Raw genomic sequence first — 15,500 nt, 5'->3', positions numbered from 1 at the left:
ATCTCACTAATCTGAAAGATTTCAGCCATAATTTTCCACTAAATTGTACAGATTATTTTATGCTACATGTAAATGTACTGACACTAAAGCACTGGATGAAGTTTCAATACCTGAAAACATGCCATGATGCAATGATGGGAAAACACTCCTTACAGTATGCCTGAGTCAGGTTTAAATTTCACATGAAACTACAAATCATTGTTCCCTCCTTCAGATTCTACCAAGAGCATCTCAGTATCAGTATATCAGTATATTTATATAGATGTCACCTCTCAGTGTGACATCTATATAAAATGGCAATACCTGTTATTTTCTCTTTCAGATCCTCCGAAGAGCGTCTCATTATCAGTGAGCCCCTCTGGTGAAATAGTGGAGGGCAGTTCAGTGACTCTGACCTGCAGCAGTGATGCCAACCCACCAGTGCAGAGATACACCTGGTATAAGAATAGAGCTGAACTCTCATGGAGAGGATCCAGTTACACCATTAATAGCGTCACACTGCAGGATACAGGAGAATACTACTGTGTGGCAGGGAATGGGATTGGGAGAAACAGATCTCCTCCTAAAAGTCTTGATGTGAAGTGTGAGTATATCAGTGCATCTCAGCTTCATACACGCATAGCAGAGAGTCAGTATCTCCTGAGTGTCTTTGGGTAACTTCACAGCAGTAAGACACTGAGTAAAGCAGTCACACTGGCCAGTGGAGGAGAAATCAGATATAATTAAATTATCATACAGTGATGAGTCTGATCATACTGACGTGTCTTAGGTAAAACGTGTAGTCATTTTGAGTTTGCAAAGGGCAAAAAAGGTACCACATGCAGCTGTTCAACTTTAAAAAATGAAGTTATCATTATTAATGAAGATGCTAAAAAGACATATCTAAATCCTTCTGTCACTTTTGAAAACTTGATTCTGCTGTGTCATTTTCCAACTACCATAAAAAGCTACAGTATATCCAGTTCATTTTGTAACAAAGCTTGATATACTGGGGTATTTACTGTAACAGGTTCTGCAGTCCTTTTCCCCACAAACCACACAATCCGTCGTTGTTAGAGGCACCAAGGCTTTATTGTGCGCTCTATACCAAAAACACGGAAACAAAAACAAAACAAAACAAAACAAAATACAGACGATAATGATGGGGATTAGATGGCATGCCTCTCCTGCGTGCGTCTCTCATTCCAGCACCCCGGTCTCACTGCAGGCAGTGCATATAAACCATTGTAATCAATTGTAATTGCAAACAGGCGTGGTTGTTAGCCAGCTATACTGCTCCCACTCTGCCTGCAGATGGCGCCCTAACCACACCACCCCTCCACATCACATTGTGAGATTTCAGCTCCATTATAAACTTTACTTTGAAATTAATGTCTCTACTTGTGCTTTGAGATGGAACACAGTGAATGAGAACTTATATGGAATTTAACACATTTTTCTAATGATTTTAGATGCTCCCAAGAACACCTCAGTGTGAATTTTAATTAAAACTGCAGGACAGGTTATTTACTCTTTCAGATCCTCCGAAGAACATCTCAGTATCAGCGAGCCCCTCTGGTGAAATAGTGGAGGGCAGTTCAGTGACTCTGACCTGCAGCAGCGATGCCAACCCACCAGTGCAGAGATACACCTGGTATAAGAATAATAGTGCTGAACTCTCATGGAGAGGATCCAGTTACACCATTAAAAGCATCACACTGCAGGATGCAGGAGAATACATCTGTGCGACAGGGAATGGGATTGGGACAAAAACATCTCCTCCTATACGTCTTGATGTGCAATGTGAGTATATCTGTGCATCTCAGCTTCAGACACAGAGAGTCAGTATCTCCTGAGTATTTTTACGAAACTTTGCAATCGTAAGACACTGAGTAAAGCAGTCACACTGGCCAGTGGAGGGAAAATCTAATAATGATATAATTGATATAACATGATGAGTAAGCCAGATGATACGGACATGTCATAAGTTAAATGAGTAGTAATTCTGAGTTTGCACAGGGCAAGTAAACATACCATATGTACTGCAGATGTTTTATACCAAATAATAGTTACTCTTAATATACCAAGCAAACTGGTTTGTGTGTTTCTTTTTCTATTTTTAACCTTTCTAAATAATGCTAAATAAAATTTCTTATCTAAATACTGCAGTCATTATTGAAAGCTTTTCTAACCTGTGTCTCAAGGCCATTTACCAACCCACATAAAAGGATGCAGTATATTCTACTCATTTCCAAACAAAGAAAGCATTTGCCATGTGATATTTCAGCTTCATTATAAACTTTCCATTGCAAAAAATGGTTCTGAATCTATTTGAGACAAATCACAGAAATCGAGAAATTATATGGAATTGAACACATTTCTCTATTGATTTTAGATGCTCCCAAGAACACCTCAGTATCAGTGAGTCCCTCTGGTGAAATAGAGGAGGGCAGTTCAGTTCAGTTCATCTTCTGTGAAAGTAATAATATGCAGAACACGTTATTCATTTAGGTGTTCATTGATCTCAAGATTCTGAGATGCTGTTACTTCACATTTTAAGTTGTGGATTTACTGAATAGGTCTATGTCATTTGAATGGCAAGAAAAATCCCATAAACTATGCAATCAGATAATTACTAATTAAAAAGATAAAATGATGAAGCATGAGAAGGAAAATGATTATCTAAAAATACAAGTGAAATGCGAAGGTATTGGGACTATTTATAAAAAGGGCAGTACTTTATACATCGGATCATCTGATGTGGATGTAAATGCCCCCACATTTTTCAATCTGCTGGAGTACAGAGCGAAAACAACAAAAATTGTATCACTGTCCTGATATTTTTCCAACTTATATCAATGTATTCACATGGAGATAAAATAAACATTTTATAATCAAACTTTATGTCTAGTGCCATCCTGGAGCAGAGTACAGTACTACTGCTTGGCTCAGAACACTCATGGAGCTCAGACCTCTACTTCTGTGTCAGACAACATAAAAGGTGCGTAACACGTAATGTACAGTAACACCTCTATCGTTTTGAAGAAGGGTGATTGTTCCTGTTCCAGTATCTGTTATAGATCGCTTGCATATTTGATCACCGATATCTAGTTTGTTTGCTGGTTGACACACTTAACTCATGTTTAACTCTGATTTAATTAATTTTAATTGAGTGTTGCATTGACCTTCCTACCTTTATGCATGCACTTATTTTAAACAACTCTGGATTAAAGACTTTATTGCTATGTAAATGTAAATTGAAATGCTATATCAGTTTATTTATAGCAGGAGATAACACAGTGCTCCTATGGATGGTTGTTGGAATCTCTGTGGCTATTGCACTCTTTGCTATCATGGTGTGCACAAGGTAAATGTTTGCAATGCAAAATCATCTGGGTATCAAACATCACTGAGATGACATCATTAGAAATGCACCATTAGATGTCAGAGAGATATGCAGTAATCTTACAGTTTTGCTGTTGAACTCAGAGGAGCAGGTAGGAATGTTATGACAAAATGTCATCTGGGATGGCAGATCCACAGCTCCTGAAGGTCTGTTACTCACCCCCCCCATCCCCTTCCCCACTTTTCAGCAGGAAGAAGAGCACCAACAGAGAGAGAGGGAGGAGCAGACGCTCTCGTACTGTAAGTAACAAGTTCCCTCCTGGATATTCTCACCATAATAACCGTACCAGCCGTTCAGAAAAGCAAAGGACAGTTCTGTGCACAGGCTGTATTTTTATGAAACTACAAAGTCAGTAGGTCTGTGCTGAGCAGAAGACACAAAGCACAGATACACACCAGGCAGGTTACAGTTCATCCAGTTCATCACCGTGTGATGCAGTCATTTTCAGTCCTCCTTATTTTTATTGGTTTAAACTATTGAGGATTATTTCCCACTTAACTCTCAATATGTTGTAATTGTAGCTGTGGATATTATTTAGTGTGATTTTTTAACATGTGAAAAATATACTTCTGTAATGATAAAATTCTTCAAGTGATTCTGTGATATATAATCCACTAAGTCGACAGAGGAATCCGTTTTTTGGGACAACAGAGTGGATAGGGAATGCAAGGGACTGTGTGGCCACTCTGGTTCCCTTTTAACAGTGCAACTGGAGGCTCACTTATGTGTAACTGAGTCTCTTCCTGTTTCTCACCTCAGAGCAGAGCCTTCAGAGAGTGACAAACGCAGCCAGCGACACAAACTCTGTGCTTCAGAGAGCTGACGAGGCCTCAGTGTGGGATTAAAACACACAGAGGAGAGAATCTGCAGAGAATGAGAAATGACGGAGATCAGGGTGAAAGAGTCTCTTTTTGTCTTTAACTTCACAGAACTGCTGTCTGTTTCTGCTAGTTTATCCATTTTATAAAGAGCTGTTGGTGGAGGATTTTTCCCAAATTACTATAACTGTAACACCGTTACATGTTTATATAACCCTGCTACACACACGCTCATAACTCATGTACATTTGCATGTATTGTCTCACATTGAATGGGAAGATTATCATGCAGATTAATGCAGATTATAATCTCCAAACTCACGTCACTTTTAAAAGCAAGGTCCAAAATCTTTTAAAACAGTGTTTTAGCTTTACATTTTACATTGCCTTGTTGTATTGACCCCATTTTTACTTTCTGTCTGTTTAGCTATTTGAAATAATGAATCTTTGTGTTTGTTTTCTTTACATACATTGTTCTATTATGTCTATAAATATATTATAATTTATTTGAGCATTGTAAAGCACTGTGAACCTTGAACCTCTGTTTTGATAAAGATTATCATTATTTTCTTTATATGGCCATCATGTTTTGCTGCGAACCCCCCCCGCCAAAAAAAAATAAAATAAATAAATAAATAAATTAAATTAAATAAATAAAATAATATTCATATAAATTCCATTTTATGGAATCTATTTCATGGGCATCTATTTCATCTCTGTGAAATGTGAAAGATACAATAATCCAGTCGGCTGTATGTAGTAAAAATCATCTTCATGAAGTATAAGCATTGAAATGCAACTAATTATGTGCATGAAGGACCGTATAACAGGCAAAGCAAAACCAAAGATCTAAAAGGTCACATGAACATCAACCACAGAAACAGCGCTGCTCCACCGGACACTGAACTGAGGTGTGAAATAAAATAAAGAATAGAACAGGCTGCAGGAAGTGAGCAGCACTTTAACTGTCTGTGGTCAGGGTGGCTCTGGTCTGAAATTAGGCAGCTTCACCCACAGCCGCGCCCGCTACACCTCTGCACAAAAGAGCCAAGCAGGGGCACCTCACAGTACCCGCTTTGAGGCACCAGAGCCGTGATACTTTCACAAAGATAACTACACCTGTGTGCTCCTTACATCTTCTGCGAAAGTAAGTGCAATTTATATGTTGATCTGGGGGTTATAGGCTAGGCTACAGCAGCAAAATATTGTCATTCGCATTGGAACATGGTTCCCTCTTTTTTCTGGCTTTTAAACTACCGTTAACACATTTTACACAGCTGTGATGCTCATTTAGCTCTTTAATGTTTTTATATTCATCATTGTGTACCAATATGTCAAGTTACACAGTGAAGTTGCATTCTTGTAAAATAATCTTTGTTGTCTATAATTTGATTTTATATTGTCATTCTGCAACCATGTTAAACTGCATGAGATGCTACCTGTCTTGGCCAGGACACTCTTGAAAAAGAGATTTTGAATCTCAACAAGACTCTTCTGGTTAAAGTAAAACGTAATAATATTTACAAATATAAACAATTATTATTCAAGCTTTGCATACATCACAGTCAGTCTGCCATGTTCAGAAATATGAGCCTGTCAGCAGGGCCGTTTCAGACAGTTTGAAAACCGTTAAGATCGCTCCTCCTCTACCAGCGTAAGTGCATGATTTAGCCCTGTTTTATTCTTAATGGCTGTTAACACATTGTTTCATTGAGTTGTAAAATAATGTATATGATTCAATAGAGTGCCTTGATAGAAGTTGAGAGAAGACATCTTTGATTTTTGCACGCTTCAATTTGTTGCATTTTTATAAACAGTAAAAAATTGAAGTACAGTGTTGTTGTTCTCTGATCTACGGATTACAGCGAGTGCTTTATTCTGTGCTAATCTAGTGATCCTAATGGAGGTCAGTCTCTCTCACTGCTGAAAGGTGGCTATGTGACCAGTGGGGAAAACATGCACAGCATTCGTTAAAACAGTACATTAGCTTTCTTAAAATTAAAATTATGTTAAAAAAAATAAATAAATAAAACAATAAAAAAAGATTACTGTTTACTGACAGCAACTCTTTATTTTATTACTTTCCATGTTATCTGTTAAACGCTGAATATCAGTGATTCATTTTGTGGAATTTTGGTTATGGCTTAAAAAACAAAAAAAACAAAAGGCAATAATATAAGTTATGTTTTTTATATATATGTTCAGGCCGATGCAGCCATGCCCCAAACAACCTCAACAGTATTTTTGTAAGCCCTTCTCTCTGCCTCAGGTAAAAAATTTAGTTACTCCAGCTCTGCTTATTAATGCCAGTTTACAGAGGTTACAATATCTATCAGAAGCTAAAATCTATTTAGAATTACTATGATTTGATATAACCTGTTTAACTCATTAGATTGGGAAAGCAAAAAATTAAAGACATATGTTACAGGAAATGGGAATCTAAATCTTACATACAAGATCACATACGTTGTTTAGATGCCCTACTGGCGGACACCTTAAACTGATTTAATCTACACTTGTATGTTGTCTGATCTGTGTTTCTCATTTGTCCGGTTATGTATTGTGTATGCACTGACACTTTTTCACAAATGAAGTTCCTAATGGATAAAGTTATTTTGAATTTGAATTTGGTTTAGAGATTCTAGGCTGAGCAGAATCTTTTTTACATTTATTTTTACCACACTTCTGCTGTGAAATGTAGAACAAATGATTGATCTTAAGTTCCTCTTTATGCTCAGCTCTGCAACAGAGATGAGTAGATTTCTTTGGCTACATGACATGGGCAGAACTGTAAATGAACTGCATTTACTGGTGTGCTCTATTCCTGAGGAATATTATAGATTTTGCCTTCATTTAAACTTTTGTGAAATTAAATTGTATACTTGAAAATATGTGCGTGTGCGTGTGCGTGTGTGTGTGTGTGTGTGTGCGTGTCTACTTTGCATAGTTCTCCAGACCCCTGTCTGAAGATATTAGAGTCTCATATTATATTATTGCCTGTACAGATTATAATCTGCAAACTCAAGTCACTTTTAAAGGTGAGGTCCTAATTTTTTTTAAAACAGTGTTTTAGTATTTAATTTTACTTTGCCTTGTTGTATTGAGCCCAAATTTAAGTTTCTGTCTGGTTTTAGATATTTGAAAGAATTCATAATTTTATTAGTCTTCTTTACATACATTTAGTAAAAATCATCTTTATGAAATATCAGCATTGAAATGCAACTAATTGCAACTAATTATGTGCATGAAGGACCGTATAACAGGCAAAGCAAAAGCAAAGTTCTAAAAAGTCATATGAACATCAACCACAGAAACAGCGCTGCACCACCGGACACTGAACTGAGGTGTGGAATAAAATAAAGAATAGAACAGGCTGCAGGAAGTGAGCAGCGCTTTAACTGTCTGTGTTCAGGGTAGCACTCGCCTGAAATTAGGCAGCTTCACCCACAGCCGCGCCCGCTCTGCACAAAAGAGCCAAGCAGGGGCACCTCACAGTACCCGCTTTGGGGCCCCAGAGCAGTGCTCCAGGTGGGGATGGAAACTGCAACCTCAGAGCTCCCAGAGCCACACTCTGGACCCCCAAACCACCGTACTGCACTGCTGCCATACACAAAGATACGAAAACTACGCCTGTCCACTCCTTTCATCTTCTGTGAAAGTACAGTGTGTGCAATCTTTATGTTAATAAGCGGGTTATAGGCTAAGCTACAGCAGCACTTTGTTGATGTTCCAGCTTCATGTCAAAAATCTGATGCATGAAACATAAACACGACTGAGTTATGTATGGTAGCAATGGTAAAGCATGCTGTTTGTGGCAGTAAAATTTACCTAGGAGGGATAGATGGATTCAATACATTTAATATTAATAGCTGTAGATGGGGAAATTATTAAAATAGATGAGTCTTGTATGTACATTTCAGATCAAATTCCTGGAAGATCTTTTACTAAACTGAATTAAATAATCTGGTTTAGGTAATGGATTTTGTATAGGGCTCCTGAATGTATCAGTGTTTTCCTGTGCCTGATGCCTATCACACCTTTTACAGTCACTTCTATATTAACCTCTACTGTACATGTATTGGAGTAGGGGTGGCATGGTGGTGCAGTGGGTAGCACTGTCGCCTCACAGCAAGAAGGCATGGGTTTCGAATCTCAGGTTGGGTCCTTTCTGTCTGGAGTTTGCATGTACCTCCGGGTACTCCGGTTGCCTCCCACGGTCGAAAAACATACAAATAGGCCAAATGGAGACTCTAAATTGCCCATAGGTATGAATGTGTGAGTGAATGGTGTGTGTTCCCTGCGATAGATGGGAAGCCTGCACAGAGTGTATTCCTGCCTCTCGCCCAATGCATGCTTGGATAGGCTCCAGCACCAGCTCCAGCTCAGGATAAGCGGGTATAGATAATGGATGGATTGATGGATGTATTGGAATCGGCAAAGTCTCAGATCTTAGCATCAGTTTGTGTTGTAATCCGGAATCATTTTTGTAAACACAGTATTTATGTTTATTTTATAAGCGTAATATGCAAAAATGAAGAATATTATTGACATCTGAATTTCAATAATACAGTGGGGGCAAAGAAATAAGAATTACCCAGTCTTTTTGAAAAGGCACTACTGGTCCAGTCCAGACACAAAGCAAACGACTCTGTATATTTTATTCAAAAGTTTGTATCTGATACAATCTAAAATGAGTATCACATTCAGGAAGTGAGTCAGATCTGTAACACATTCTACTTTTATATTTAGTGTGAAGCATTTTATTTGCGATCATATTCAGCCACACTGCTCTGTCTGCAAGGCTGATTAATATTAATGGCACATTAACAAACCACTGAGGCCAGATCAGAAATCTCTCCTGGTAAGTGCATTATCATATCATTTCATTTAGTCAAAACTACGTCATGATATTTTGTGGTGCAAGAAGATTAAACTGGAATCAAATATAAAATAAAATGCATTTTCTGACTATAAACAATTGCTGCTTCTTCCATACAAATATCATTCATCAAGTAAAAGGCTGTTTGAGTCTCTGCTTTCTGGAATCTTTGTGAGATCTTCATAAAACCCAAAGCATTTTTAGGCATTAGCAGCACATTAACTCACTGTGTGTGCTTGTGTAGTAATTGTTATTCTAGTATTTCTGCAAATTAAGAGAATACTCTGACAGTCTTTGTTTGTGCTGTTCATTTTCACAGTGTAAATAATAATCAAGACCTGTATATGTGTATTTGGATAAATATTTTCAATCTGATGCAGCCATGCTCTTCAATACCTTGTTGGTAATCATCCTCTCCGTGTCAGGTAAATTGTTTTGTTTTTTTTCCAAATGTAGTTCTGATGTATCTGTCTACATATAAAGTATTTATAGTATAGTATTTAGTATTTAGGCTGAGTCAGCCATGCTCTTCAATACCTTGTTGGTAATCATCCTCTCTGTGTCAGGTAAATTGTTTTGTTTTTTTTCCAAATGTAGTTCTGATGTATCTGTCTACATATAAAGTATTTATCAGCATGTGTTCCTATTTATTAGTCTCTCTTCATTATCTCAATCAGAAGCCAAAGTGAATACATTTAAATTGCTTTAAGGAATGTATATAATTAATATAAAATAATGTTCTACAGTACATTAGTTTAGAGTAGTGCAACGTTTCTCATCTGAAAAGAGAGGGGAAAAAGAGAGAGCCTTTAAGATGAAGTTTCTCTTCACACTCAGCGTTGAAACTGAGACTGAGGCATGATATAAATATCTGTGGCTGTACTAGATGATCGGAGCTGTTGATTGTGCATGTTGCATTCTTAGAATGACGACACAAGTATTCCGGTGCCACGTTTTAATGAAAGCAGTTTGTTTTCACTGCAAGCAAAACATAACAGTTTTCAGCCATCGTTATATGCAGACACTCACTCATAACTTGCTTGGTTTGCTACTGCATTCTAGCAAAGCTAGCTACTAAGCAAGACTTCCTGTACCTGCGAATCTCACATTGATCGGCGGCTACTGCCATCTACTGACATCAGTTAGTATTGAAATACAAGTACAATTATTGATGTTCCATAGTTTTGGAGAAATTAGGTGCAGTTGTTTTAAAGTTTTTTTAATTGAATCTCTTATCTGTCATGTTGCCAACACATCTGTGTTTTAAAGGATTTCTGAGCAGTGTGTTTGTGTGTGTGCGTGCGTGAATTTGTGTGTGTGTGTGCGTGCGTGTGTGTGTGTGCGTGCATTTGCGTATGTGTGCGCATGTGTGTATGTATGTATGTGTATGTATACATGTGTTCGTGTGTATGTGTGCACGTGTGTGTGTGTGTGTGTGTGTGTATGTGCCTGTATGTGTGTCTGCATGTGTGTGTGTGTGTGGGTGTGTTTGTATTTTTCAGGTGCTCTGAGCGAGGAGGGATGGGGAGTGACTTACACCCCTGAGAGAATCTGTGCCTTAAAGGAGTCTTCAATAGGCATGAACTGTACTTACTCATATCCCACATCTCACACAGTGCAGAAAACATTCTGGTTTATTCACTGGAACAAGGCACAGGAGCCTGAGGACCTGTCCCAGGACCCAGAGTACTCTCACCGTGTGGAGTATCTGGGGAATAAGCACAGTGACTGCACTTTCAGAATAAACCAACTGAGAAAAAATGATTCAAAAACATACCGATTCAGGTTCCTGACCGCCAGTGATAAATATACTGGAGATCCTGGTGTCACATTGGAAGTTACTGGTAATTATTTTATGCTATAAACTCAGAGGATTCTCTACCCACAAGTATGACTGGAAGCTTTATTACAGGTTTAATTTGCTATTTGCAGATCTACAGGTGATGGTGAATCCTGACACAGTGAAAGAGGGACAGAGTGTGAGACTGAACTGTAGCACCACCTGCACTCTGACTGGCAGCCCAGCCTTCATCTGGTACAGGGATGGATCTCCTCTGCCCTTCACTGATCAGAGTCACCAGTTCACAGCCAGGAATGAAGATGCAGGCAGATACTCCTGTGCTGTGAAAGGCTATGAGCTTCATTCCCCTGCAGTGACTCTTAATGTGATATGTGAGTAGATGGGGCCAAACTTGTGTGCTTCACACTATTTTTTTGCTGCCATTCTCACGGTAGAAATGCCATTCACTTTGACCATTGCAGTTTCTCTTTTTCATCTCATGAGCTTCACACCCAGCTTTAAAACTGTAAGTGCTGTTATTGTGAAGTGGAAACGTACAGGAGCAACAACGTTTCAGCTGCGAAGCGATAGTCCACAAAAGGTCTCAGAATGGGATCACAGAGTGCTGAAGCACGTAGCACATAAAAATTGTCTGTCCTCAGTTGCAACACTCACTACAGAGTTCTAGATTGCCTCTGGAAGCAACATCAGCACAAGAACTGTTGGTTGGGAGCATCAAGCAATAGGTTTCCATGGCCAAGTAGCTGTACACAGGCCTAAGATCACCATGTACAATGCCAAGCTTAGGCTGAAGTGATGTGAAGCACACCATCATTGAACTCTGTTGCAGGGGACACGCATTCTCTGGAGTGATGATTCAGGCTTCATTCACAATCTGGCAGTCTGACAGACAAATCAGGATTTAGCGAATGCCAGGAGAACGCTACCTGCTGAAATGCATAGTGCCGACTGTAAAGTTTAATGGAGGAGGAATAATGTTCTGGGGTAGTTTTTGGTGTTTTGGGCTAGGCCCCTTAGGTCCAGAGAAGGGAGATGTTAATGCTACAGCATACAATGGCATTCAAGCATACAAGAGAATTGTGAGCTTCCAACTTTGTAATAACAGTTTTTGGAAGGCGCTTTCCTTTTTCAGTATGACAGTGCCCCCGTGCACAAAGCGAGGTCCTTAAAGAAATGGTTTTCCGAGTTTGTTGTTGAAGAACTTGACTGGCCTGCACAGAGCCCTGACCTCAGCCCCATTGAACACCTTAGGGATGATTTGAAATGCCAACTGCAAACCAGGCTTTATCGCTCAAAATTACTGCCCAACCTCACTACTGGTCTTGTGGCAGAATGGAAGTGAATCCTCGCAGCCATGTTCCAACATCTTGTGAAAAGCCTACCCAGAAGAGTGGAAGTGGTTATAGCAGCAAGGAGGGGGGGGGGGGGTTTAACTGCATACTACTGCCCATGGTTTTGGAATAAGATGTTCAAGACGCACATATGGGTGTGATGTTCATGTGTCCACAAACTTTTGGCCATGCAGTGAATCTCTGGTTCTACTAAATGATCAGAGCTGTTGATTGTGTACAATTGTTGATGTTCTATGTTTTTGGAGAAAATCTTAGGTGCTGTCGTTTTGACAATTGAATCCCAAATCTGTAATTTTACCAATACATCTGTGTGCAAAAGCACTGAGCAATATGTGTGTGTGTGTGTGTGTGTGTGTGTGTGTGTGTGTGTGATTTTCAGGTGTTCTGAGCCAGAGTGGATGGGGAGTGACGTACACCCCTGAGAGAATCTGTGCCTTAAAGGGGTCTTCAGTAGACATGAGCTGCACTTACTCATATCCTACATCTCACACAGTGCAGAAAACATTCTGGTTTATTCACTGGAACAAGCCACAGGAGCATGAGGACCTGTCCCAGACCCCAGAGTACTCTGACCGTGTGGAGTACCTGGGGAATAAGAACAGTGACTGCACTTTTAGAATAAAACACCTGAGAGAAACTGATTCAAAAACATACAAATTCAGGTTCCTGACTGACTGTGATCGTGGAAAATATACTGGAGAACCTGGGGTCACATTGGCAATCACTGGTAATTATTTTATGCTATAAACTCAGAGGATTCTCCTCCCACAAGTATGACTGGAAGATTTTTACAGGTTTAATTTGCTATTTGCAGATCTACAGGTGATGGTGAATCCTAACTCAGTGACAGAGGGACAGAGTGTGAGACTGAACTGTAGCACCACCTGCACTCTGACTGGCAGCCCAGCCTTCATCTGGTACAGGGACGGATCTCCTCTGTCCTTCACTGATCAGAGTCACCAGTTCACAGCCAGCAGTGAAGATGCAGGCAGATACTCTTGTGCTGTGAAAGGCTATGAGCTTCATTCCCCTGCAGTGGCTCTTAATGTGAGATGTGAGTACCAGAGGCCAAACTTCTTCAAATCTCACAGTTTTGAAAGTTTTCAACTATAATTTTCAGCTAAATTGTACAGATTATACTATGCTGCATGTAAATGTTCTGTCATTATAGCATCGGATGAATCTTCAATATCTGGAAAAGTGCCATGATGCAATGATTTGAAAACATGACGTATGCCTGAGTCAGGTTTAAATTTCACACGAAACTACAAATCATTGTTCCGTCTTTCAGATCGTCCCAAGAGCACCTCAGTAGCAGTGAGCCCCTCTGGTGAAATAGTGGAGGGCAGTTCAATGACTCTGACCTGCAGCAGTGATGCCAACCCACCTGTGCAGAACTACACCTGGGTTAAGAAGAATGACACTGGAGTCTGGCAGGCAGGATCTGGACAGAGTTTGAACTTTTCTAACTTTGGATCCTGGAACAGAGGACAGTACTACTGTGAGGCACAGAACAGACTTGGAGCTCAAAATGCTTCTGCTCTACTGGTCACAGTGCAAGGTAGGGCCAGAAAATATTTGATACAGTATTTTATGTGATACTGATTATGATCCAGAGGCTACAAAGCAATGCTGATCATGATATCGGTGCTACAATCCGAACCGGATCATGGTAGATAATGATGATGAGCAGTGTAACTAAAAGTATCATGATGCCAGCATTGAATTCAGTAAAATTCAAATGTACAGAAATTTCCAGTAAATGTAGGTATATAAGGGGTGTATCTAAACATTTATAAACTTTCGCCTTAAGGACCATGGTGAGGCATGTTGTGAAATGAGCACTGCTATATCATAACTGACAGGGCTACATCTCTCTGACTTTGCTAAGGAGGTCAGTCACTGATCGCGGCTGCAGCTGTGGGAGTGGCTGCCATTTTGGCTCTTGTGTTTCTGGGTGTTGTGTGCCTGAGGTACGTGGTTGTAAATGAGTCGGTTTGTAGTCACTCCAGTGTGAATTACTGTATGTCTGATTTAGACTCATAGTTTAAAACGAGTGCACATTTTTGTGGAATGTTTTTGTCAAGCATTAGCTACGTTACATGATGCTGATGCCATACTCCCCCCTCTAATGTCTGATTAGTGCCTAGACGACTGCATTATTAGACATTTTGTTTTATTGCGATGTCAATTTTATAAACTCTGACTGATGCATTTTAGTGTCCAAATTAGTTAATCAAACCTGTATGATTTAACAGGGGTAACAGAATCCCCTTAAAGCTTGTTCTTAATATGAATCATGTGGACAGTTACAGACCATAACAAGTCTTGTCATGCACATTAATTTGCCCATGAGCTCCAGTGTTGGTTTGAATAAAGCAGAACTACATTTATTGGGCATGAAGAAATCTCTTATAACTCAGGCTCATTTCCTGTAACCAAATGACATCTGAACAATAATAAATATACACATACATGGGCACTATTACCTCAGCAATACACATCATTCAAACAAAAGCAAAATGCTGTTTATACAAGAGGGGGCTGTTTAAAGATTTGTCTGAAGGTATATTTACTTTTTATTTTTCTTTCTTCTCTGAATAATCAGGAGGAGAAAATCAACAAATGAGACAGAAGAGGAAAGGCAGGTGAGATAATGAAATCAGTCTACATATATGCATACATGTATTTATCTATGAATGTAACATAATTTTGATAATGCATAATGCAAAAATGGAAATGTGGTTAACACTGTCTATGATGCCTGTCTATAATGCATTATATGCTTATAATACATTAAAATTTGCTTATAATACAGTATAATTAGAGTTGTGAAGATTGATTAATACTCACAATGCTTTATAACAGTAATCGTGAGACATGATTTATTTATTTATATAGCACCTGTGTATTGCTAATGAGGATCCTAAATAAATAAATAAACCTTTCTTACAAATAAGTAGAAAGCATAGCAGTGTGTGCCATGTGACCTTGAAGGTTTATTAGATTATGTACAGATTTACAGGATGAGGTTATGATCTTTTATGTGTGTTCACATGCTTAACGGAAATATTTCAGGAGTTAATTATGTGTATTCCCCTGTTAAGGACAGTTTCATTTTCTCAAAAGGGGTTGCAGTATCTGACAGTAACGTTACACAGTACAATACTGCTTATGTGCATGTAATAATCTGTGCATTACATAGAGAGCCAGGGAGAGTGACTTTTACTGTATGTGTTGTATTCACTGTTTCCAGTGAATAGATA

General features: G+C 39.0%; 2 protein-coding genes across 2 annotated transcripts in view; one reads left to right on the top strand and one right to left on the bottom strand.

Annotated features, from left to right (window-relative positions):
• The window catches only part of LOC118232142 (basement membrane-specific heparan sulfate proteoglycan core protein-like), a 1,449,502-nt gene that overhangs the window by 319,565 nt on the left and 1,114,437 nt on the right, over positions 1 to 15,500 (bottom strand). The gene's annotated exons all lie outside the window — the stretch shown is intronic.
• On the top strand, positions 5,290 to 14,353 carry LOC118232177 (B-cell receptor CD22-like). The gene is made up of 9 exons (XM_035426866.1): positions 5,290 to 5,349; positions 6,408 to 6,471; positions 9,401 to 9,506; positions 10,584 to 10,925; positions 11,014 to 11,253; positions 12,614 to 12,961; positions 13,049 to 13,288; positions 13,526 to 13,795; positions 14,126 to 14,353. The coding sequence occupies exons 3-9, from the start codon at positions 9,464 to 9,466 to the stop codon at positions 14,278 to 14,280; spliced, it is 1,638 nt and encodes a 545-aa protein (XP_035282757.1). The 5' UTR covers positions 5,290 to 5,349; positions 6,408 to 6,471; positions 9,401 to 9,463; the 3' UTR covers positions 14,281 to 14,353.

Source organism: Anguilla anguilla, chromosome 1 (genome assembly GCF_013347855.1).
Source record: "Anguilla anguilla isolate fAngAng1 chromosome 1, fAngAng1.pri, whole genome shotgun sequence".
NCBI classification, from domain to species: domain Eukaryota; kingdom Metazoa; phylum Chordata; class Actinopteri; order Anguilliformes; family Anguillidae; genus Anguilla; species Anguilla anguilla.
Note: the sequence above shows the minus strand (reverse complement) of the source record. Positions and strands in the feature narration are given on the sequence as shown.